The sequence below is a fragment of the Coloeus monedula genome (genome assembly GCF_965178545.1).
Source record: "Coloeus monedula genome assembly, chromosome: W".
NCBI lineage: Eukaryota > Metazoa > Chordata > Aves > Passeriformes > Corvidae > Coloeus > Coloeus monedula.
In genome coordinates, this window is record NC_138821.1 from 118141 (window position 1) to 143060 (window position 24920).

The window sequence follows — 24920 nt, forward strand, 5'->3', positions numbered from 1 at the left end:
GCATTGCAATTACGGACATTCAGTTTCTTACTATTGAAATGTCTCAAGTAGCTGTTCAAAGCTCCCGGTTACATCTTTCCTCGTCTCTACGGACGTACTATGAAGTCCAACAGGCTTCAAGGAGGTTCCCTTCAGCTACAGTGTTTCAGCTTCTCTCTTCTATGCAGTCAGCCTCCTCCTTTGTCACTGTTACAAACCTTGGGACTTCCTTCAGTAGTTTGTCTGCTACATTTTGCTAGCAAAATGCTAGCATAGGAGAAAACAGCGGAATAAAACAAACAAAAGAGAGCGAAACGAAAAGCTGGTTAGACCAGGACGTTGAGATTACCAGTTTCTCCGGTAGAATTAATACCGCGTCTCCTCTCTGAGCATCTCTTGTGTTCTGCCAAGGTATTATCAAAACTGTCTGACATTTGGCAGTCATCCGTGTGTCATATGACACTTCTGCCCCACTAAGATTGAAATTGCAGAGCCGGGCAGAGTGGTGCGACTAAGATACGGCAAACAGCCGCAGTCCCGGGGCTCACGCGGCGCCGGAGCGCACCGGCCTCCCTGCACGGCCGGGGCTCAGACGGTCCCGGGGCTCACCCGGCACCGGAGCGCACCGGGGCTCCCTGCACGGCCGGGGCTCAGACGGTCCGAGCTCAAGGGTGCGCAGCGGGGCTCCCTCCACGGCCGGGGCTCAGACGGTCCCGGGGCTCACCCGGCACCGGAGCGCACCGGGGCTCCCTGCACGGCCGGGGCTCAGGCGGTCTCGGGGCTCACCCGGCACCGGAGCGCACCGGGGTTCCCTGCACGGCCGGGGCTCAGACGGTCTGAGCTCAAAGGAGCACAGCAGGGCTCCGACAGTCCGCGCTCACCGGAGCGCTCCCCTCACGGCCTGGCCGAGGGCGCCGCCTGCCGGAGGCGGCGGGAGTGGGCGGTCGGGGCTCGTCCCGGGCCGAGTTCCGCCCCCGGGCACAGCGCAGCTGCCGCCAGCGGGCCGGGGCTGCGAGGACAGCGTCATCTCCCGGGCACACACGGGGCACTGAGGCTCCCAACAGAGCGGCTGGAAGCGCAACACACGCCCGGTCCTGGGGAAGGCAGTGGCCCTTGCTACTGGCTTTGACACAGCCAATTTCATTGCTTATCTCAAATAAAAGCATAAACTCCACCTTTTTCTTGGTACTATTTATTGCGAATGTTGCAATGTCATGTAATTTCCAACTAAGAGATGAACTGATTCAATAGGTAAGTCATATAATTAATTGGAAGACCCTTCCGTGACAATTATATGTATATGTATACCAAAGCCACTCGAATGAGAAAATGCAACCTTGAAAATGAAGTAGAGGATTTAGTCCTTGCTGAACCATACAAGAATATGTGTATTTAAGTATTTTACACAAAGGAATTCTTGTGTACAGAAAAGAGACCTTGTTGATTATCTGATACAATCAAGTGTTTGTGAAATATAGTCTCTTACAGAAAGCATTCAATTTCTTCATGATTTAGAGACCTTCTTTCAGCTTGGAGTGCTCTCTTTCATATTCACAACTTGAAGCAGATAGTCCATCATCTAATAAAAAGAGAAACTCATTATTTACAGACCCATCCTGAAGAAAGTAATTCACTAAGTTAATAAACCTACTTTAAGTTAATAAGCCTAATAGATAACTGCTCTGTGCATTCACATAACAAATATATTCCTAATAACCCTTCCAAAACAGGCCCCATTTGTCTTGGTTAGTGTAATAACCAACTGCCAAAGTAGGAGGAAAGTCATTCTCCCAAATAATTCTGTTTGCCATCTCATTTATATCCTGTCTCATTAGTGTTAAAAAGCCAAGTCATAGAAATAAAATAAAGTTTATTTTCCAACTTGCTTTTGCACTTAGTCCAACTTGCAGGAGAGATTTCCATTCCCTTTTACTACATTAACTGTAATTTATTCACAGAATAAAGAGCAGGCAAGGTATTAACCGAAAACAAAATAACACAGGTGCACCATCTTAAGCTAGACTCTGAAAAGTACTGTGGTCACCTCTTCCATTTTTTGACTGTGTGTTACAGCCATTTCCCCACTCTGGGTGAGTCCTTTAGAAAGAATTCTTTTCTTCTTAAGAAATGTACAGTCCAGTGTGAGCATTAGTGGTGATGCACTGGATGATTTGTGCTAATAAGGAAGACCCTGAGGTACTTACCTGTATTTACTTCTAGCGTTGGGCCTTCCTGATCTTGAATTTAAAATTCAAGCTTTAAATAAAATCAGCTAAATTTGAAAGCACCCATGAAACAAAGTTCTTGGAGTCTGTTTGTTCCCAACCCAGCCAGTGTTTGCTGTGTGCAGCAGGTGGGACACAGGGCTGCAGACACAGACTCCTCGTGTTTGGCATCTCTGTGAGTGCATGGGAATTGCAGGCCTCGGAGGGCATGTGCTCCTGGGACAGCCATTGCAGCAGCTGTCAGCAGGGTTCGTTATTTACCTTCTTTTGGTCACATTTAGTACCTCAGTCCAACAGGCCACTGCATAGGGAACAGTAACTCGCTGCAAATCTGGTGTCTGGTTTCTCCTAGAACAAGTTTCTGTTCCAAACTCACATGAAATGTGCCTGGAAAAGTATTTCATGCCAAGGACAAATTTTTTGGATGTGCTGTGCCATCATCCTTAGCTTCCTGTACCTAGTAATCCTCTCCTCTGCATGGACACCTTCCACAGCTGTGGTACAGCCGCACCTTACCCCGAGGGGTTGTCTAACCAAAGTCTGTGCACCTGAAACCCCTCACATCCTGACAAATCTACACAATCAACTCCCAAAGGCCAGTTATGCTCTTGTGTCACTGTGTTCATAAATGTCACAATCAGTATACCAGAGTTCTGCCTTTATAAATAAGACCTCTTTTATTCAAAATAACTTTTAAATGAAAAATAATTCTCATTATTTAAATGTTTAGGAAACTATCACAGCCCTCAAAAGAGTAAAGCACATTCCTTTTGATCTTCATGTTTTCTTCATCTTAAAGGAAGATCTCAGAAATACCTTAACTTTCAGGTGCTTTTTTGAAGCCAAGGGGAAAACAGGGCATCATATCTTATCTAGGCTGCGTAATATCAGGTATTTGTGTCCAACAGCAGGAAAGTACAGCTACAGCAACTTTCATTAGATTTTACTTCAGGGTGGAGACAAAGATGCTGTTGAATGATGGAAATCAAAGGTTCTATGGCCAAATGAGGCTCTGCAAGTAGTCCTCTATCTTAGTCACAGGAAAAACATGAGGTTTTTACTAATCCTTGCAGAAATCTGGATGCTTAAGCCAATAACCTTATTATTCCATAAGGATGTTCGATGTCTGACCACAAAAATGTGGACGTTAATTTATAGTGAAAGTACACACATATGGATATGGTTCAACTTACCGGAGGCAACTTCCAGCCTTCCTAAGTAGGATTTATTGACAGATACTTTTTGGAAGTCAGAACATTTCCCTCTTTACATTAAATAATGGAATTTGTTCATTTAATTTGATTACAAAGCTGCACACTGCAGAGCTGAAGATGGAATAGTTTTAGATGGTACTAATAGTTACTATGATGCGTCACTATCATAACACCACAGCCAAAAAGAAATGTATAGGCAGCATTCATATCACTGGCGTGAGAGACTTAAATCACAGCTTAATTTAAAGAGTGAACTTTTATCCACATTCAAATAAAAGTTTAAGTATTCACTGATTTGACTGCACCAGGATTTCAGGAAGGAAACTGGGCTTAAGTTAGCCTAGGAGTATTAATGACATCATATTGCAGTAGAATATGGGACAGGAAAAAAAACCTTCCCATTGATGTCTTTAAGGGGGCACACTAATCTTTTTACTCTATTTCACTGTCACCCAAAAGAATTTTGCAGCTTTATCACCATGACTGTGCCTGAGGCATTATAAGGAAAGGAGTTTTCTTGTGGATTCCGTGATTTACATTAGACTCCAATTACTTTCTGTTAAACCTGTTATCCTTCCCAGTGTTTTTTATAGGATTTCCTAAAAGAACAGGGATTAATCTGTTCCAAAGCCTTGTTGTCTTGTGAAGCAGCACTAGGAAGGATGGGATGTTGAGGGATGAGGGGGGGCAGCTTATCAGTAGCCCCAGACTCATTTAGCAAACCCAGGAATGATCACAGCAGTAGCCAGCACCATGGGCTGGTGAAAAGGCAAAGGAGACGGGGACAAAGCTGGGACCAGAGAAAATTCTGCAGCGCTGTGGCTTTACCCAGCCCAAGGTGAAACATCCTGAACAGTGGTGGAGGGGGACAGTTGGTGTGATATGGTTCCTCCCGCCCTCACAGCTGTTTTTCACACTAGCTTGGCTTTCCTGGGCAATACGTGCTGCTGATGTGATCGCCTAAGCATGAAGAAAAGAAAAGAATGGCCCAACCAAGCAGCTTGAAGGGAACCCAGACTCTAAAATCTGCTGAATGCATGCTGTGTTCATGCCCAATAGCAAATGAAGTCATCAAAAATACAATTGGTGAGTGACAATCTGTAATCAAGAGCAGAGTCTTACTGTACTGAATGCCTAACACATAAGGTGCATTTCTGCTGCTTTTCTGGACAATCCACAAGTTAGAGGAAGCTGATATGTTACTGTAAACCAAAAATTGAACACATGGAGTATCTTTACATGTTTTATCTTACTTACATGTTTCCAACTGCTATTGTCATCTGTCTCCCAGGTGCTCCTGGTATACCAGGGAAGCCCTCCTTTTAAAAAGTGAGCACTTTTATTTTCATTCCTTTCCAGCAGCCATAGCAAATATTTTGAGATTTCTTCCCACTGCAGATACTCTTCCAGCTGCTTGATATTGTCAGGTAATGCTGAAAATGGTGTCTTGTTTTCTTCTTCAAAACCATAAGGATAATCTCCAGTGCTCTTTTTCCCCATTAAATGTCCTGTAAGAACAATTGAAGTAGCACAAAATTAACCGAAACGGGTAAAGATTGGATTGTTCAAACGTCGGCTGGACTTTGCTACTGACGAAGGTGCGGGAAGGTGCGGGAAGGTGCAGGAAGGTGCGGGAAGGGAAGGGGGTAGATAATGTCAAACTGAAGCACTACTGGGACTGATGATTTTGTCAGTGTCACACTCAATTAATTTATTCTGTCTCTTGTGTTACATTGTCAGAGAAAACGTGGCTGAGAAGGGTCAGCGATAACCAAGCACTTTGCCTGGAGATAGAGAGGCGCTTGGTAAGATTTGCTGGAATAAAAGCGGACGGAGAAGCTGGAGGTTTTAGACTTACCCTGCTTCGACACGCGACGCAGGAACCGTGCGTTCCAGTGCCTTTGTAGGAGTTAAACCGCACTTACCCACAGCCCAGTGGCTGCCGCGGGGGTAGATCTTGGTGAGTGCGGGGGTCCCGCCGGGCTGCAGGGGCGCCGCTCCGCCCTGCGCCGTCAGCAGCGCCAGCGCCAGCAGCGGCAGCGCCGCGGGCCGCCCGCCCCCCATCCTGCCCTGCTGCCGGTGCTGCCCCGAGCCGCGCTCCGCTCGGCTTCGGCTCCGGCTCCGAAGCGCTGCCGCCGCCGCCGCCGCCGCCCCCCATTTATCCGGAGCCGGGCCCGGCGCGAGCGGAGCCCCCGCGCCTGACGCCTCCTCACAGGCCCGCTCTCCGCCCCCCCGGGCGCCCGCGGGGGGAGCTGAGGCGGTGCCGGCCCCGGGCGCTGCCCTGGGCGGGGGGAGCGTTCTCTCTCTCGGTTACCTCCGAAACACGGCCGCGTCCCACAAGTTCTTGTTCCCCCGGTCCGTTCGCCGGGGGTCGGGGCTGAGGGCGGCCCGGGACACCTCGGAGCAGTGGTGCCGGCAGCGCCCGGGGCACCGAGAGCTCCTCAGAGGGCGGCAACAGCAGCGGCGGGGCCGCTGAGGGGACCCGAGAGCTGCAGGGTCGAGGTCACCCCCGCCCTGCGGGACCGCACCGTGCTGCCTTCGTTCGGCTGCACTTGGGGCAAAGGGTCTTGTTGTCCCTCACTGGAACAGAAAATCTTGTGCAAAGAGCTTATTTTAATTTCAAGTATCACCTACATTTCCTGTCACAAGCGACGGTAAAGTGGACGCGCATTTACAGGACTTTCTGCTTTCCTTGCACAGGGACCCTGTAAACTTTTCAACACCCCGAGGCACCTGGAACTGGCCAACTTTGTAGTAAACGGATGAAAAGAATTCCAGCCTGAAGAGGCAGTGCAGGGAAAATATGCAGACAGCATAATATCCCTGGAAAGGCCGTGAAGTGGAACACTTAGTGGCTTCACTGGAGTGAAGGTGGGTGAGCAGCGATGGGATATGAGGTCCTGATATGCCGTTTGTCACCCAGGAGAACAACAGGGGCAGGATGAGGCCACGTGTAATGAGTGCAGTTTATATGATGATTTTGCTGTCTAGAGAACTATGGCAGGAGGTGGGATACACAGCGAGCAGAGCTGACTGTAAGGAACCTGCCAGCTCCTCCAGCTAGCCCCACATGACTGGAACTGAACTATCCCTACTGGAAGCTCCCACGGATGTGAATTAACATAATTTCCGGGCAAATGCTTGTACAATCCCTTTTGAAGTCAATTGTGTATCCTCCTGTATTGAGCTAAATTGTTCCCTTGTTTAGTCACAGTTTATTTCATCTTCTTTTACTGATTAATGTGATTCATTCTTTTCTTTTGGTTATTAATTATGCATTCCTGCTTAATTCACAATAGTATTCTCACGCCTCAAGTTTCACTGTGCAGCCTGCAGTACAGCTACAGACACGTGCTCTGTGCTGAGTGACAGCTGATCAAACAAAATATTGCCATCCAGCAAAACTTCGAACTGTTTGGAGCAATCAAGGCAGGAAATTGAAAAATTCAGGAAACTGTCAATTTTCAGAAAACAAAACCAAAACCAACCAAACATGAATTCTTACTCAGTTCCTTGTTGCCCGGGAGTCCCAAATCTCTTTTACTGAAAACACCATGCAAACAAATAAACCTTTCTCATCTGTTGTATATGTACTCGGTCTTTATTATTTATTTACTTGTTCATAAGGATTTATTCTAATACTTATTTTTATTACCCTTTTAAGAAAAAGAATAACTTGACAACATAGAGAAATATTATTCTGGACCCCCCCATAACAGAAGAGGATCCAGATACAACCAAAGGATGTTACAAACTGTGAGTGACTCAACTCACTCAAGACAATCTTTCTCTTAAAGAAGAAACCTGCTAACATCAATTTGTGTTTGAACACAAAAAAACAGCTCTCTGTGCTTTAAAATACCTTTCCCCTGGTACATACATCCCATGGCAAAGCAAAATGTTGCAGTGCTCCGTGGCAGGAAAACATTCACAGTTTTTAAATGCTATTACTATGATAACACTCTTTAATCTGCTTCCTTTACATTTTAGACAAGCATCATTGTTCTATCAGCAATGCAGATCTGATGGCTATAAAAAGGGATAATATAAGAATGGTGTGCCTTTCATCATTTTCTCTGTACGGATCCTGGTGCTAGACACAGCCAAGATGTATGTACAGAACAAACACTGGTGGAAGACTATCTCCAATGTAATAACAGGCACAATCACTGAGGAATACTCTGTAAATGTTGAAGATGCTGAATAGACTAATCTCCAGAATTTCCAACCTGCACTCAGGGCAGGTGTTCTGCAAATAACCTGAACACTGACTCAGTGCAGCAACAGTTCCCTGAAGAACTGAAGACATTTCACAGAAAAGAGCTCCACAACTTTACAGAGGCTGAATAATATGAAATAATAACATTTATTTAATAAGTCCCAGTGTAAGATAGTTGATACTGTTTGTGCTGCATTTTGGGAAGCCCTGAATAGTTGAAGCTTAACCACAGTGATTGATTGCTCACTGCACATTTAATGTGTGCCAGGCTGCTGCGGCAGCCATCACAAGTTAGAGTTTATGATTTTTGTGGTGGAGGGGTTGAATAATTGGAGAATTCAAATGGGAAGCATTTATGGACATGCCTGTGGACCAGAAGAGCCTACAGAGACCATCCAGCCCAACAGCCTGAGCCCTTCCAGGCTGCCTAAAAAGCTCAAGGGCATTGTCCAAGTGCTGCTGGAATGCTGAGCCTGGGGCATCCACCTTCTCCCCAGGGAGGCTGTTCCAGGTCTGAGCACCCTCTCAGTATGGAAATGCTTCCTAACATCCACTCTGATCCCCCTCTGGCACAGCTCTGAGCCACTCCTGTGACTGGATCCCAGTGTCACATCTGCCAGCTGCAAAATGTCCAACTGCACTCTCCAAGTCAGAGCTGACTGTGCTCGCATTGGGGTAGGTGGACAGCATAAATCTGGATTTCAGCAATACCAAGAGAAAGAAAAAAATCTTACTGCACATACACTGTCTCCAAACAAGACATTATTTTTTCTTAACTGGGATGATACACGTCCAGGAAGACTGCATTAAGGATCCCAGCATTATTCTGCCATGCCATTTATTATACTCAGTTTTATTTCTACACAATTTGACACAAAATAAGTAATTTTCATAATACAGTTGGACATGAAAACCGCTTAGTAGGACACAAAAGAAGTAATATTACTTGAAGAAATTCAGCAGTTGTCTGCTGAGCATGAGCTGTTACAACAGAAAAGGTGTCATTATTGTATAATAAGAGTATTTTTGCAGAGGTAAGGGATTACAGAAGAAACAGAACTCCAGAGGAAAAAAGCATCATGCTGTTCCTTATCAAAGCTACAAAAACAAAGCCAGCAAGGAAAACAAGTTCTGCTTTGTTGAAGGTACAACACTGACATTTGAAGAGAAGAGAAAAATACCAAAATTCATAAAACACAGTTATCAGGTAAGTTTTTAAATGAAAAAATCAATTTTATGTTTAACACTACTCAGGTGTTGTATGATAGGAGAGAATAATACATTCTCCAAACTGGTGTAAGAGTTCTGGTTTCCCCTTCTTGGCAATATCCCTGAAGTGTACTACTGTGCTATTCATTCAGTAACTTACAAGTGTTATTAAAGCCCCAGAAAACCTTTTTGATAGGTTTGTTTAAGAGCTAGAACACAAAAGGCAGAATTGTCAACAGCCTGAATACCAGCAACACACACAGTCCCTAAAAATCAGGCCCCTAAAAATCAGGCTGCCTGGGCTTTTTTTTCCCTACCCCATGAAGGAGCAAGTTTCAAATTCAGGGAAAAAGCTCTGTGTCCCCACTGCTCAGCACCAAGGCAGAGCGAACCACAACCAGCCAACTTCCCTCAGGCGTAACTCTGACTAAACTCCTACAACTCACTACCTGTTCAGAGATTCTGCGTCCTTACAAGCACGCATCAAAACAGTTTGTATGGTGGAGAAAAGAGGGCACTGACAGATTAAAAATAACCCTCAAAACAAACAGGAGGGCGAAAGTGGGTTCAGATGCAGCAGCACTCAAGAAAAACCATCGTGGCATGGCAGGAGAGCCCTTGGCTGCTCCAGCATATGACAGTGTCCTCCAAACCAGTGCCAGGCTAGCTGAGAGCAGTCTGTAGAAGGTGGTAAGTATGTAATTTTGTAATTAGCCAGCAGCCAACAACTTCACTCATTAGGTGTAGTTTATTTAGACAAGACAAAAGCTTGCACAATTTTGTAACCGTATACAGAAATGAAACCATCTGAAATATATTAGTTTTTTCTCCCCTGTATATTTCCCTTTGTTCTTGTGTTTAGGATTCCCGTTTGAGCAGTACATATGCTCCCATCACTGCCAGGAGAGCATACTGCAAAGAAACACAGAACACAGACTCGTTACAATTCCTCTCCACAGAGCTCTGAAAGCACAAACTCTTTAAAGGGTGCCCTCTCAAACATCACACCCTCCACAATTACAGAGCTCTGGTCCTACAGAATTGCGGGAAGATTTTAATGTGATCAAATCAATCATAACCAGGCATCACAACTGGATACACTTAACTCACAAAATTCTAATAAATGACATGTTTTCCACTCATTACAAACAACAAATTCTACTGCCCAACAGTAAGTAAGGAAACTCAGCTCATTCTACATTAGGTACCAAACCACAGACACAAATTTATTAACATCTATACTTAGAAGCAAGGTTCTTACTGTCTGTCCTTGTTATTCTAGCAATTCAAGTATTCAAAATGTCGGTATACATACCTTAAATTTTGGGTAGTCATTCATTATTATAGTTACCATTCCTACATAGGGCAAAAACCTGTAATTGATAAAAGAGGTGAATGTAAAAATTAACCCTCAAATATTACATGGAAGTATTTTAATGTTGCTCAGTCTGGAATATTTCAGTGCAATCCCATCATTTACACCTGGGACTAATGCAGATCTGAATAGAAAGTAAAATTAATTAGTTTTCCTTAATCAAAGTTATCTGAGAAAATCTGAAGAGATTTCAGCTCAGCTGGAGAAGAGGACAAAGTCAAAAGCTCAAACCGTGCATAAAATTCCTGTGGAATACCAAAACAATTTCCTAGGAATTTCCAGCAATTACAAGGATAAGCTGGTTAATTTTGCATTTTCAGGTGAACTATTTCTTAAATGTCCTTTTTTTTCCCCACACTCCACATCAGTGGGAAGACTATAAGAAGCAACTTTTCCAGGTTTTCTTTTTAATAACAATTCTATTTAAGAAATTTTAAAAATACATCAGATCTAGTTTGTATCAACAGCAGAACTGATTTAAGAGCTAATTTTTCTATCTAATTACAAGTACATTTTGCTTTACTTACCCTCTTGCTCTTCCAACAACATCTTTCTTCTCTAACCAATTCTGACCTTCTTTGTACAAGCCTCTATCATCAACTTCATTATTATCCCCTTTAGTCAGAAATTTGATGTTCCCATTTCCTCTAGAAGGCAGAGGTGATAAACTAAATAGCACATAATTTAAAAATCTCAATTAACATCTACAAAGCAAATGAGGATGAAAAGTGCTACAAGATTAGACAACAATGTTTGCTTTCAGCCCTGCTTATTGAACAAGCACCATTAAATCATTAACATTACAGACATTACTGACTTTATCTATCAACAGATATTAACAAGAAACATTTTTTACAGCACTCCTAGGTTGTTGTTTGATGTAAGCAATTACGCAAGGGACATGAAAGGGACATTGTCCATCCAGGCACTAAGCTTCCTCAACAAAAGCCCCGTGTGTTTATCTGTATCTTCAACAGAACACAAATTCAAATAAAGTTCTTAAGTTTACAGTCTTCAAATGAAATTTGCTCAAGTACTGATAACAAGAAATGAGGAGTTCTCATGAAGACAAATTAGATAATAAAAAGAAACAAAATAGATGATTCTTGGAAATTTTTAAAAAGCACAGAAGAACAGATATTACTCAAGAAATAAACACCTTCAGTTCATGAAGCAAATATGTCAATGCTTGCCACCTCCAGCTTAGATTTTCACTGTGCAGAACTGGGAGCAGAACTGTGGTTTGGAAGCAACTGTTTAGCAGAGTAGGCATCTGTAATCAAGGCCAAACCAAGCCCTCTCCCGGGTGCTTTTCAGCAAGAATTGTTGTGGGCAGTGTGGCCAAGAGACACAATAATAAGAAGAATCGCTTCTTTTATCCTGAGTCAAATTTGGAAAACTTCAGTTAGCAAAGCTCACACACCCATCAGGCTGCACCCTGATTCTGAATCTCCACCTTCCATCAAAAATTTGCTCTTAAAATCAAAATCCTAACTGTACAACCATCAGCACAGAAGTGGACTCTGCTCCCACGCACATTCCTGCTGCCAGGATCCCTCCTGGGCACAGCTTTACCTGCTCCAACCCTGAGCAGTTTGGCTGAGGGAAAGGTCTCAGACCCTTGAGAAGTGTGGCACAGAACTGGGGACAGAAGTGGATCACATGCTACAACTGAGCTTTCTCTCACTGCTTACCCCCACTTGCCCTTCCCACACAGTAAACCACAATTAAACTGTCACTGAAAGCCATGGGGAAGGAAAGGAGCTTTACAAACAAGGAAAATGCCAAGTTGCATTACTTTTCATGTACTTTGATAACTCTGTGAACTATTGGAATGTCTCTGCCTTCAACTTTAAAAACAACTATTTCACCAGCTCGGATTGGGTCATCATGGAAATTTGTTAGGAACAGCAGGTCTCCCCTGTGAAAAGCTGGTTCCATGCTGCCACTACAAACAACAAGAAAGAGAGAGTTTGTTGGCATAAATGAAAGAAGCACCATGAAATCAAAGAACATTTAATTCTTACAGATAAACCCACAACTTTAACTGAGATCTGTAGCTTAACCCCTTCGGTAACATTGTTCAGACCTTTAACACAACCCAAATCCCAGAAAGCAATCTGCAGGAGTTCACCCATTAAGTGAAGGAACTTGGATTTTAAAAGGTCTCACACATTTACTGCTCCTATAAACCTCAGTGGAAACTGGGCCATGGCTACTGACAGTGTGGCCTTTGCCAGAGCCCAGAAACAGCTAGAACAAAGTAAGTGTTTGAGTCCTTCTTTAAATAAGTGAGATTTCAAATTCCAAATGTGTCCAAGGGGAAGGGGGAGGAGACAAAAGGCAAAACAGTACCTGGACTCGAAGCAGACAGCCTTTCCATCGACTCACCTGAGTACCACGACAATAGGGCTCTCACTGCCAGTGACCACGATCAGCCCTTTCCAGATCATTAGGGCAGAAGACACAATCATAGCAAAATTTAAGACTTGGTAATACAGCTGTGTGAAACAAGAAATTTGTTTTTTAAAGGTACTGTATTGTATTTAGAAGCACAACATAGACCTTCAACCCAAGTGCACCACAAATTCTAGGCTTTTATGCTAAAATCGTATTTCAACACAACTTTGGTGGCATAGATTACCATGCCATAATCCACTAAACTGCAGCATAAACCTGGGATCCTCTGTGTGCCTTAGTCTTGGGTTAATCCACTCCTGTGTGTCAGTGACAGAGGCAAATACTCTGATAAAGGCCCGTAAAGCTGGGGAAGAGACCTGGCAAACGATCAAACCTGGCTCGGCCACACGGCCCTGACTCCCACCCGAGCTCAGAAATATCCCAGAGGGACATGTGGAACACCGGACTATCAGCAAAGGCTGACTTTTTGAGAGTGACTTTTGTTTAAAAAGAGGAGCTGTAGGAGACAAGAGGCGACAAAGGATCATTTCCTGCTGCAGTCATACTGGAATTTCTTATCTAGAAAATCACTGATTTGACTTTCTGCCCCCAAATTCTCCTGCTCCGCCAGCCCTTCCAGCAGCGGATGCGCCTTAGCCACACTCCTTCATTTTTTGTTCCTTTTCCCGGCAGCACACAGGTACAGTGGTGGGAAGAACCCTGCACGCTGACATTTGAAAACCCCCGCTCTCCGGTGAGGGGTGAGAGCCGCGGGGGCTCCGGGCGCAGCCCCGGTACCTGCCGCTTGTTCATGCGCCGCAGGTCCCCGAACAGATCCATCGCGGCCCCACCGCGGATCCCGCCGCTCCTGGGCCAGCCAGAGCCGCGCCCCCAGCGCAGCACCCGGGACGACAGCGGGGCCCACGCTGTTCTCTGGGATCTGTAGTCTCCTTCCTCTCCCGTCCTGCTGACGCCCAGAGAGCTTCCGCGACCATGTGAACTACAACTCCCAGATGTACCTTAGCGAAAGGGCCTGATGACGAGGCCCCTTGCTTCTTGGCTCTGGAGGTGCCTGAGCAGCTGGCTGTACGAAGGAACCGTCGGTGGGCGCTCAGACGCCCCGGCTCGGCGGGAAGAGCCGCGCCCGCCCGAGAAGCATCGGGACGGCTGCACCGGTCTCCCGGATGGCGTGTTTTGGGTCAGGCGATTGCCGCGGGCATCCCGGGGCCGCCGCTGCGTGTGCGCAGCTCATTGGCGGGACAAGGAGGGCGGGGCGGGGGCGCGCGGGAGGCGCGCGCGGTGAGGGGCGGACGGGGGTGGCCAGCAGTGGCCGGCAGGGGGCGTTGTGCTGAGCGCGGGAATGGCGTGAGGGGCCGTGTACGCGGAGGGGTGTGAGGGCATCAAAGGGGGCACCGCAGTCTCCTCCTCAGCCGCTGTGAGCGGAATCATCTCATGGCAGCAGCTAGCGGTGACCTCAGTGTTTGCTCAGGGACCGCGACACGGCCTCGATCAGAGAAGAGCGCAGAGACCCAGAAAAGCCGCAGCCGTGTGTGGCACCCCCTCGGTGCCCTCTGCAGGCATGGCGGCCGGCAGGGATGGGCCGGGGCTGCTCAGAGCGTGCCTGGCAGTGTGTCAGACCCCCAGCAGCACAGGGAGACTTCACACACATTTCCCGTTCGTCACTGAATGGTTGCATGAGCCTGAAGCAGCAAGCAGCCGCACAGATACAGGTGACAGCCCAGAGCCTGATTTCCTGGGAATTAAATGGACCAAACCAAGTCAGGCATTCACCAAGTTTAGAATTAGCCCCTGAAGACTGAGAATGGGAGAACAGAGGACACATGGAAATGCTACTAAGATAAATGGAAACAAACAGTTTGTCTGACCGGAGTGGTGTTTTTGTAATTTGCCAGAAATTCATCAAGACTTTTCTGTTGGTAAACAGTTGGACAAGACGGACTAGGACTGACTAAGAGAGGCAGAACTGGCATTAGATCACATGGGAAGCTGTAATGCTCTCAGGAATGAACAGAAATGGCAAATTGGGAAGAAAGCTCCAAGGACACGAGCTAGGCATGATCTAGATAAGATCCATCACCTTCTCACCTGATTTTTCTTCCAGTGACACCAGTATTCTTTTACTTACTGCACAGGAGTTCCTCTAAGTTTACGTGATTTCAGGTTAGTTCTCTGCTATCCTTTAAATACTCAGAGAAAAGCATTTGTTACTCTCCCCCTTCAGCAGATCCAGTATTCAGAAGTAATTACTTAGAGAGAAGGAAAATATACAAGAGCAAACTCAAAGGGGGTGAAAAGATTCTGAATTTTCTTTGTGCAATTAAGAGTTTAATTATAAAGGTGTGTGACAAAGTTACGTGTTCTGTACGAGTGGGATCTGCCCACTGAAATGTTGGATTGACTCTCGCCCAGTAAAAGGTTTTCTGCAATTCCTCTGAGTAGGTTTTTCATACCATAGTACTTAGACAGATTTTTTTTTCAATAGAGGTTTTTGACTTTGTGTACAAATCTGCTTGCCTTTATTTTTATAAAAAAACCCTGAGAAAACAGAGATTGAAAATGGTGGTTGGGACAAAATTATCAGGCTGTACAATCAACATAAGGGAGACTAACAAATCTCAGTCTCTAAAAACCTCATTGAGCATACCAGTAATTTACACTAGGGTTCAGACCACTAACTCAGAGGCAATTAGAACATCTTTGTTAAATTTGCTTTGCTATTGGAAGGAAATCTGTGTTATTTCTGGTGGTTATAGCTGTACATTCCACTGTAGCTGTTAATTCCTTATATTAATGCAGGGTATCATATCTGCATCAATATGCAAAAAACCACGAGAAACCAGCTTTTGTTCCAGAACAGTGTGTATTGCACCCAAATTTCTACTAAAGTAGAATAGACTTAATCCTTACCTTGTGTTTAATTATATATTTGCATTTAACAGTAAATATTTGACACTTTTCTATTACCTGGTCACACAAGGAATAGCTGAACATAAACGATGAATTTTCATCCTAGACTAGAGTTGCACTGCTGCAACACACAGAACAAAGGCAAATGGCTATGATAGAAGAATGATCTCTGAGTGTTCTTTTTGGGTAGTGCTTTAATTCACCAAACAGGCAGAAAATTATTCTTGCCTATTGTGAAGCAGGAATATCAATTTTGGAGCCAAAAGATAAGCCACTCAGCAGAGAGATGGCAGCAGCTGAGAGAACGTAAGTGACCAAGCCTGGTCAGTGTTAGAACAATTCCTTGCAGTCATGCCTGATGGAAAGACTTAAAAGTGGAAGCCCAGGTGATAAAATCTAATCCTGTAACAAGCGGAGGGAAGAAGCAGAGTTAGTGTATGGAGAATTTAGAAAAGCGAGAAGGCAGCTTTGTGTTGAGATCTGGGAGGATCAAAGCTGCTTATTTTTTTGTTCACATAGATGGGACTTTCTTTTGTCCAAGGCATGAACTCACAATTAATTCTGTGATTGCGGTTTCTTTGCCTGTTGGTTTGACTGTGCTTGGTGTTTGGTAGCTCAGAACACACTTGGACTCCCCCACTGTTTGTGGTGAGGCAAGAGAAACATATTAGGAAGCTGCCTTTTCCAGAGTTGCTGGGAATCACCCACACCTCTGTTGGTGGCTTTGTTATTTTACCATCTGCATTATTTCAATTATTAAAGGTTACATGTATTTTGAAATCTTCCCCTGTGCTGGATGTTTGACTTCAATATTTGTGCAGTAGATCTTCTGGAACTCTGCAGCTAGAAAATTATGCTAGCTTTTTAGTACACAGAAATTGTAGTTTTTGACATTCTGGCAGATTTGCCAGACCTTTGCAAACAGCCAGGCATTAGTGCTACCTGTATGTATAATATTGAATGGCAGCTCTTCGTTTTCCAGAGGATTGGTCATGGGCACAGAACTCACCCCTTTTCTGGATACTTTAAATACTTGTATTTCATTGCAGTTTTGTAACAGTAGAAAGACTATTTGCTTCCTGCATGCCCATGGATGCACATCCCCACTTTGGAGGCCATTGCTTGGGAGCATGTGTGGCTTTTGTCTTGTGTCACTCCACTCCTGAGTCTTGTCATGTGCCTTGGGAGCTGGCAAGGACCTGTTCACAGGCACAGTTTGCAACCCCAGCGTCACTTTCTAAGTGTATGAGTCAATATTTTGAGTCTGCTTTGCGACCCAGTGTCTGCAGAGCTAATTGGATTTCAGCTGAGTGGATTTGTTTCAGAGAATAGTTTATTTGTGAAAATAATTTCTTTTTCTCGGGAAAAAGGGTAAGGGGAGGGAGGGATCCACTATCTGAACATTCAATTGAATTTAGCAAATAGTGTTCTCTTTTCTTTCCCCTTCTCCCATGGAACAGGGAAAAAAAATCAGAAACAATCACTAAATCAGGAAATATTGTCGTGCTTGACCTGCAATATTGGTCTGGCCCGCAGAGCTATGGCACTTTTAGCCAAATGCTGGACTGACCCGGGGAGAGCAATGCTGATAATGCACTGCATCCATATCCCCACCATCACATTAGAGCCATTGAATACAAAGTAGCACAATTTGAGAACAGAAAATAAATGAACTGCATAAAGTCTTTTGCCAAATCATATAAGGGGACATATCTGAGAAGGGTACCATGCTCCGCTTTTTTGGCTAATTGTCACATTACTGTTTCAAATACATTTCTTCCTTCAAAATAGAATCCTGGGGCTCAGAGAAGAGAGCTGTAGAGCCTCCAGTTCATTTTCCAGGTGAATCTGGGTCATTTCCAATGCAGTGCCTCACTGCAATGCCCTCAAATGGGCCATTTGGTCCCCAGTGAGGAAAGCTGTCTTTTTTCCCAGCTATGAAAGAAATAACATAAAAACCAGGTTTTGTACAGTCACTGTTGAGGAGGAAATCCAGGGTTTTTTTTCAAAGGGAAGAAGTGCCCAGGGAGGAGATGAGAAGTGTCTCCTCCTTTCGTGCTCCTGCATCCGCATGCACTTCTGGCTGCAGAAGCTACTTTGTACACAAAGCTTGGGGATGCAGGTTGGGAACGCTTGTGCCTTCTATGGTTGACAAGTTCTGTACTTAATTTCTCTTGTCAATCCATTCCCCACTGTTCCTAGTCACCCGTCAGGGAGGCTGCGCAGATAACCTTTGAGTAATAATCTGAAATTCAAATACAACAAATTGACTACTGAACTGCCCTAATATTTGAGAAAGGTTTTAAACTAAAATAGGTTTTTCTGTGTGCTGTTATTGGCCTCGCAGCTGTGTGTGTACGCTAAGTGTACTGAGAAAGGTAATATTAACAGAATGAAAAGGTCAGAGTTATATAAAAATCCTTTAAAAAGTAAATAGGCTTGCCAAACTTAATTCCCCACTGGTAGACTGAGGTTAAGAACTGAGAACATTTGGGCCTTTGGCAGGTCAAATTGTACATCTGTAAATTCCCTCCTGAAATACAAACACCAGACAAGTGTAGAGAAGTACAGTGATCGTGGCCAGCCAGATTTAGCTCCGGCTGTACCTACAGGCAAGCAGGCCAAGGCTCAACAGCTCCCAAGGAAGGTATCTGGGGGCACCATGTGGGGTGGGCACAGCACACCTGCACCATGCCCAGGCACCCCAGGAACAAGGGAGGCAGATGCATATGGCAGTCATTAAAGGTGTCATGCACTGGACAACACAAATGCATTGATTTAATTAGACTTATTTCTGGCTGAGCTTAGAGGTACAGCATAGCCCCAATGTGCATGGCAGGACATGAAGGATTGAGGCATGCTAGAGTGAGGCAGTGGGTGGCAGGCTGAGAATGTACCCTGCATGGGGGAGCACACATCACAGAATCACAGAATCTGCCGAGTTGGAAGGGGCTCACAAGGACCATCAAGTCCAACTCCTGGCTCTGCGCAGCACCATCCCCAAGAATCACACCCCAGAGTATACCAACATTTTGTGCACACTGTCAGGCTTGGGGCTGTGATCACTTCTCAAGGGAGCCTGTTCCAGTGCCCAGCCACCTTCTGGGTCAAGAACCTTTCTCCAGCATCCAACCTAAACCTCCCCTGGGACAACTTCAGGCCATTGCCTCGGGTCTTGTCCTGGAAAGGGTCTGGAATTGCACTTGCCTCTCCTCTGAGCCCACTGCTCTTGTGGCAAGGCATTTTGCTTCCTGTGAGGTTGATTGCACAGAGTGCAGTGGCTCTGGCTGACACCGACATGTCCTACTTCCCCTCATTATTCCTTCTGTCCAGTCTCACAGCCTTTCTCAAGGGCATCTTTATTGTGGCAAATTGCACATTTTGGAAGGTGTTTTGGTAAGGCCCTGCGCACATCGAGGAGGGCCAGCTCCATGCTGCCTCGCTGGGCTATTGTGAACTTCCATGCTATTTTTTTCTGTTATTTCCCCACTGGTAAGTGAGTGCATGTCCCCATGGTTTGTGGGGTTTCCCCCCCCCCACGCCACTTACTACAGCCTCACTGACTTATTTTGGTGCTATTTCTCAAAGACCCACATCCACACAGCCCAAGCCAGGTGACTGGCAGCCAGGCACTGCCCATATGCCCTGAGGTGAGGTGCTAACTTAGCAGGTGAAAAAACAGTTTTATTGAGGCTGTGTTGGCAGGTGGACTTGAGCCTAGGTGCTGTTATTGGTTGGGCAGTGCGTGTGCAGCTGGATATTTGGGCAGAGGCCTCAGTGTGCTCCCTGCCTCCCTGAAGAGCAGAAGGGATGGAACCAGAAGGCACACAACAGGAGGAGATACATAGCCTTAGTTTCTGTTGCAATTTGAGGTTGCACTGTTAAGCACCTTTGTTACCAACCTAAGAGTGGCTGCAAAATGGTGGAGTCTACATGATCCCTTTCCTAACTCACAGAGAGGTCTTATGAGGTTTAATCCGTTACTGTTTAATCTTCAGAGGAAAGGGGGAAAAAAGAGTATTTCTGTCATCACTGACAGTTAGTGTCACAATGTTGATTAAAAGCAAACAACTCAAATGTCAGATCTAAGACAAAACTAAGTTTAAACATTTTTTCTATAGTTTACAAGAGGAAATAATTCCTTTAGGCATGCCTACTGAGATGTGTGCTTTTTTACCCTATCTCACGTTGCTTTAAAACCTTCTGTTCACATCCTGCTTTTCAGGACATCGTCCTCCTGTTAAGGAGGTATATCAGCTCTGACACAGAAATGTGTCTGGAGCTTATGGGGCAATTCAAGACCCTGTATCCCTTAAACCTTTCAAGAGATTACTGGCAGGACAGTTAAATTGATCTGCCAGTTAGACCTGAAGAGAGCTCACTGCCAAGCAGCTGGGCTGCACTCCCTGGCTGTGCAAGAGCTCCTCTGGGGACATGAGTGGCAGCGTGACATCCTGGCACCACGATGCCATTTGCATTGTCAGGTTACTTCCAGGTGTAAGACAGTGAAAAGGGAAAATAAAGAAAAGTATTAGTAATGGCTGTGAAAACTGAACTTTTATTATCTGTTCACTGTATACAAAACACCATTCTGCATAGTGATAACTCATTTGTTGTACAGTTGACAGTGCACATCAACAAACAAGTATTCAGAGGTATCCACTAAATGGGAAGGGCAGTGGTAGCAGTGGCCAGCACACGCTGAGGTGCTGTGCCTGCTGCGTGCTGTAGGATGAAGTACCTCACAAGCACTCGATATGCCAGTAATATAAATGGGCTAACAAGCATCTATCCAGGAGCCAAATTAGGAATGAAGATGGAGAGAGCAGAACTAATGTATCTGATACACAACTGGCAGAACAAGTAAGTTTTACAGAGGTGGCTGAGAGGATCCATGTCTTTTTAAACACTTAAAATTTTAAAACTATTAAAATTTAATGATAAATAACAGAATCTCACAAAACTTTTGGGGCAAAATGCTCCACATTTATTTACATATGAAATGTGTTTAATACAGTCGTAATGGACATAGTGTATAGTAACATCTGACAGCAGCAAGACTTTTAAGGAACCCAACAATTACTACTGTTTATCATGCAGCTATCTATATATACACAATTTGTTTTAAAAAAAAGTACAAAAAATTTTTTTGTAGGGTTACATACAAGGTATAAAATGCAAAAACAAACTAGAAATATACTCTCACAGAGAACTCTATCTGAAAGGGACAGTATGGTACCTTTTTGTACTTGTGCAAGCAAAACTAGTGGTGCTGGACAGGAGTTTGCAATGTCTGGCCGAGCTCCGCAGGGCCTGTGCTAAAGCTGCAAGCCCCAGTCCCACTGCTGGCTGGGGCTGGCTCCTTCCCAGTTGTGGCTGCGTGTGACACAGAGCACCAGAACGTTTGGCATGATCATGTGGAGCTGGCAAATCTCAACCCCGGTAGCAAGGGTTAACTATTTCTTTTCAATAACCAGCAAGGAAAATACATAATGCTGTGTACTCACTTCTATATGTTTAATAAATTACATGACAAAAAACATCATCATTATAAACCTATTCCTCTAATTACATCTTATTTCTTAAATCCAGAGCAGCCCAGCCCTTTTGTAACAATTTGAGCTTTGATCACAAGCACCTGATGACCTAAAAAAATCATTTCATGATACACAGAGTTGGGCATTTATACTCTTCAAAAGTACTTGACCACTCCAGGGGGTGTACACCTGTTCTGGTGTTGCCACCTAAAAACCAGCACTTCATTTTACACATGTAATGCTACTTTTTTTTTTTTTTTAAATATATTTTGTAAGAAAAAGTTTAAAAGCTTCCTTAAGACATTTGGAAGCCCAAGTTCTTCAGAATTTAAAATCTCCCCTTAGCTTGCTTCCTCTCTCCTCTCCGCTCCAAGCACCTCCTTCTGATGCATTAGCTAAACTTTCTTTCAAAAACCAAACAGTTTGAGAACCTAAGGAACTGCCCCAGCATTCAGAACTCTGTTTTAAAGAAACTTACTACAGAAGAACAGAAACAAAACAGAAAAAAACCAATTTTTCCACTAGATACTTATACAAACACATAACAAAAGAGTATAAAAATTATTAGTTTAAATATATACAAACTCTTTTCAACTCAAATACTGCTTCAAAGGTTCTGAGGGTATAGACAATGAGGTGAAGGGGACACTTTTATGCAGAATATATTGCAACAGCCTGAACAGTACTGTTAACACTATTATACCTTGAACTTTCTGTAGCAAAAATGTCATTAGTATTCCAATGTGGAGCGAGATTTCTGCATCCCAAACAATCTGATCACTTTTCAGCTGAACTCATTCTTTTGGACTTGATGAAGGCCATGCCATGTGTTCTCATGTGAGTGTTTAAGGCCGCTTCAGTTTCAAAAGTCTTTGCGCACACTTTGCATCTTCTGTCCGATGCCGCGCTGTCGGACAAGTCATCCTCATGATTGGGTTTGTTTTCTTGCTGATTATCCTCCCCAGACCCATTCTGTTTTGATACTGGCTGAGGCTCCTTCAGCTTATGTACAATGAAGAGATGTCTGGAAAGGGACACATGAGATGTGTAGCAGAGTCCACATTCCCTGCATTGGTATGAAGAGCCATCAGATTTATGCTGAGGAATATGTTCATGAAACTGAAGAAGATTTTCTGTTGTAAAGCCACAAACTGCACACTTGTGAACTTTAAAAACATTTATCTTCAGCTTCTTTAATGGCTGAGTGATTGCACCTCGTGGAGGTCTGAACTCCATTACAGGTTCTTCCAATTTACGCTTTGGACTAGGAACCTAACAAAAAGACGGAAATGGTGTATCATGTAAACATAAATATGCAATTATTTTCATAACTATTTGTGACTTGCAAATGTCAGAACCTTTTCCTTGGCAGATTCTACAACAACTCTGATAAACAATCCTTTTGAGGCTCTACTTCACAGAAGATGAGACGGTTATGGCATTAAGAGTACCTGTATTTATTTAAAGATGCTGAATATATACCCACAAAAAAAAACCCATTCTCAGTGATTGAATGAGTCTTCTAAGTGATTACCTTTGTGTCTTCTTTTACTTCTGTTTCTTCCATATTGGTAGATTCAGTCATTTCTTTCACATCAGGGTCTTTAATGCCATGCATCAACTGAATATGTTTTTCCAACATCAACCTCTTGGTAAAAGTACGTCTTGAATCTGGGCAGTGCCTGCAGACACACACACACACACACACACACACACAAACATTCAAGTGTCATGCTTAACAAGTGCCTTTTGTAGAAGAGTGGTTGTGTATTTGAGAGTCTCCTGAAAACCAGGTTCCCCAAGGTGGAACTGCAAACGCTCAGCCCAGCCAAGTTTCCGATTGTAGACTTTACACACTGCACTCTCAGGAGCCTGACATGTTTCTGCAGACAGGACAGCTAATTGGTCTGGCCTGTCCTGAGCATCTGAACAAATGGGACACTGGCTCTTACACAGTTAAGGAAAGATGTTCAACTAACAATGGTTTTTGTATTCCCTTTCTAAATAAATAAAAACAGAACTTACGAGCACGTATAAACCTTCCTAATGCCTTTGTGCTTGATACGATTGTGCCGACATAAACTATGGGATGAACTGAAAGATTTGTCACATTGTCGACAAGGATGCTTCTTCATTTGCTTCAAAAAAAAAGAAGAGAAAGACTTTCATTAAAAAAGCTCAGTAAAAGTGCTGCATGTGTTGAACCTTTGGATAAATAGGAAAGAAACATCACTTACCCGTTTTTGGTAGTGCACTTCATGTACACCCCCCCTTCAACAGCATTGTACAAGTCAGAGCTGGACCTCATTCAAAGCAGTGTGGCCACCATGAGCTACACACACACACACACCTGTCCCCAGCTGTAAACTGGTGTCATGGATGGTGGGTGAAGAGAATTTCTTCCACCAAAGAAACAGGGAAGATCAGAGACTAATTCTGGATCAGTAAAAGGCAGCAGGATGAGGGATTTACTTTCCCTTCCCATCACCAAACCATGTCCTCAGCTGCTGACTAGGAGCTCCTCAGCCACAAACAGGGAGGGGTGAAGAGCATGGAAGAAGAAGGACCAAAACTGAACCTCACAGACACTGATACACTAACAGGTCTCAGGAAAGTCATGACAAAATGAGAGGTATGATCTGATGCCAACTTGATGGCCATCTGTTTGGGGAATTCTGTGGGGTGGATGTTGCAGCTGGTCAAGTGGAAGGAAAAAGGAAAGGAAGAAGCTAAGAAGGATGGAGCAGTCACACAGCAGTAGCTGTGTGGCAGTGAGCAGAGGCATGAAGCCCATGGTCAGAAAGGCAGGAGGAAGATAATGCTCAGCAGTACCTGGGGGCACTATGTAGGGTAGCCAGCTATGACCTCACACTTGTTCTAAATTCCTTGGGGAGACTCCAGATAGAGACCTAAATAGGATTTTGGATGCATTAGCTTCTGCAATGGCAGCTAAACCCAAAAGAATTGAAAAATTAGTTCTGTAATTAAGTGCAGCTTAGATCTGTTGCACAGCATCTTGTCTTGACAGGAAGAGGATGATCGATGAGCAAGTTGGAGTTGGTAATTCCTACGTATAAAACGTCTGCCTTTTCACAGAAACACACCTGCACACAAGTCGGAGGAAGCTCAGCATATACCTGCCTGGTGGAGGGCAGACACACATGATCCAGTTTCAGACAGGAGTTGTACAGGCTTGTTGGAACAATCCCTTGTCTGGGCTGGTAGCTTTTTTTTTTTTTGCTGCACTTTTAAGATCAGGCAGAGAGTCACACCAAGGTGGCTACGAAATCTCCTACCCTACAGCTGGCTCCCTTCATCCAGGATCCTCAGGAGAGGATACAGAAAATCTGAATCTGTCTTCTGTGTAGACAGTTCCCAGTAAGGGCTGGAAACTCAAGGATCTGTCCAAATGGTATATACATGGCAATACCTCTCCTATGAATACCTCTGCATAATCCAGCCTGGGATCAGCTAGGGGTTGTTACAGCTCTTTCACTCTGGTCCTGCAAAAGCAGAAATTAGAAGTTTGAAACTAAGTATTTTCAAATACCTTGCATGACAATGGATTTTGTGAATAGCTCATTAATTGCTTAATTACAGTTTTAAACAATCATCCTGCCATTTTAGACCATTTAACCCACACCTACCATTTTTAAGAAAATCAGACTATAAATTAGTTCCTCTATTTATTAGATGCATATAACATACCTGGTTATCTTATGCTCATTTCTATTCTCTCTATAGTAAAAGTTTAGCTTTTCAACATAGTCTTTTTGACAGCTAACAATTACTTAAAATTTTGACAAGTTGGGAAGGAATGTAGCACCTGGTCTG

General features: G+C 44.2%; 3 protein-coding genes across 14 annotated transcripts in view; all 3 read right to left on the reverse strand.

Moving 5' to 3' along the window:
* Nucleotides 1-1238: 1238 nt before the first annotated feature.
* LOC309584599 (gastrin-releasing peptide-like) lies at nt 1239-5544 on the reverse strand. The gene is made up of 3 exons (XM_082300693.1): nt 5344-5544; nt 4676-4926; nt 1239-1558 (listed from the first exon to the last, which is right to left on the reverse strand). Exons 1-3 carry the CDS (start codon nt 5480-5482, stop codon nt 1505-1507), a joined length of 444 nt encoding a protein of 147 aa, XP_082156819.1. The 5' UTR covers nt 5483-5544; the 3' UTR covers nt 1239-1504.
* A 2383-nt stretch (nt 5545-7927) lies between these two features.
* On the reverse strand, nt 7928-13533 carry LOC309584561 (signal peptidase complex catalytic subunit SEC11C). Of its 3 annotated transcripts, none has more exons than XM_082300637.1 (6): nt 13420-13533; nt 12613-12722; nt 12020-12169; nt 10749-10889; nt 10162-10219; nt 7928-8331 (listed from the first exon to the last, which is right to left on the reverse strand). In XM_082300637.1, exons 1-6 carry the CDS (start codon nt 13459-13461, stop codon nt 8287-8289), a joined length of 546 nt encoding a protein of 181 aa, XP_082156763.1. In that variant the 5' UTR covers nt 13462-13533; the 3' UTR covers nt 7928-8286. The 3 variants fall into 3 exon arrangements, with proteins under 3 accessions (XP_082156763.1, XP_082156764.1, XP_082156762.1); XM_082300638.1 differs by lacking the exon at nt 7928-8331 and adding an exon at nt 8377-9758 and having other exon boundaries at nt 10749-10868; XM_082300636.1 differs by lacking the exon at nt 7928-8331 and adding an exon at nt 8377-9758.
* A 6735-nt stretch (nt 13534-20268) lies between these two features.
* LOC309584609 (zinc finger protein 532) overlaps nt 20269-24920 on the reverse strand; it is a 34246-nt gene continuing 29594 nt past the window's right edge. For 9 of the 10 annotated variants that reach the window (XM_082300722.1, XM_082300719.1, XM_082300718.1 and 6 more), the window contains 3 exons: nt 23112-23224; nt 22621-22768; nt 20269-22358 (listed from right to left, as the gene is read on the reverse strand). In XM_082300722.1, the coding sequence (XP_082156848.1) occupies nt 21864-22358; nt 22621-22768; nt 23112-23224 (756 nt within the window). In that variant the 3' untranslated portion in view covers nt 20269-21863. Of the gene's footprint in view, nt 22359-22620; nt 22769-23111; nt 24590-24920 lie in introns of those variants that run through there. The other variant, XR_014227245.1, reaches the window with a different exon arrangement.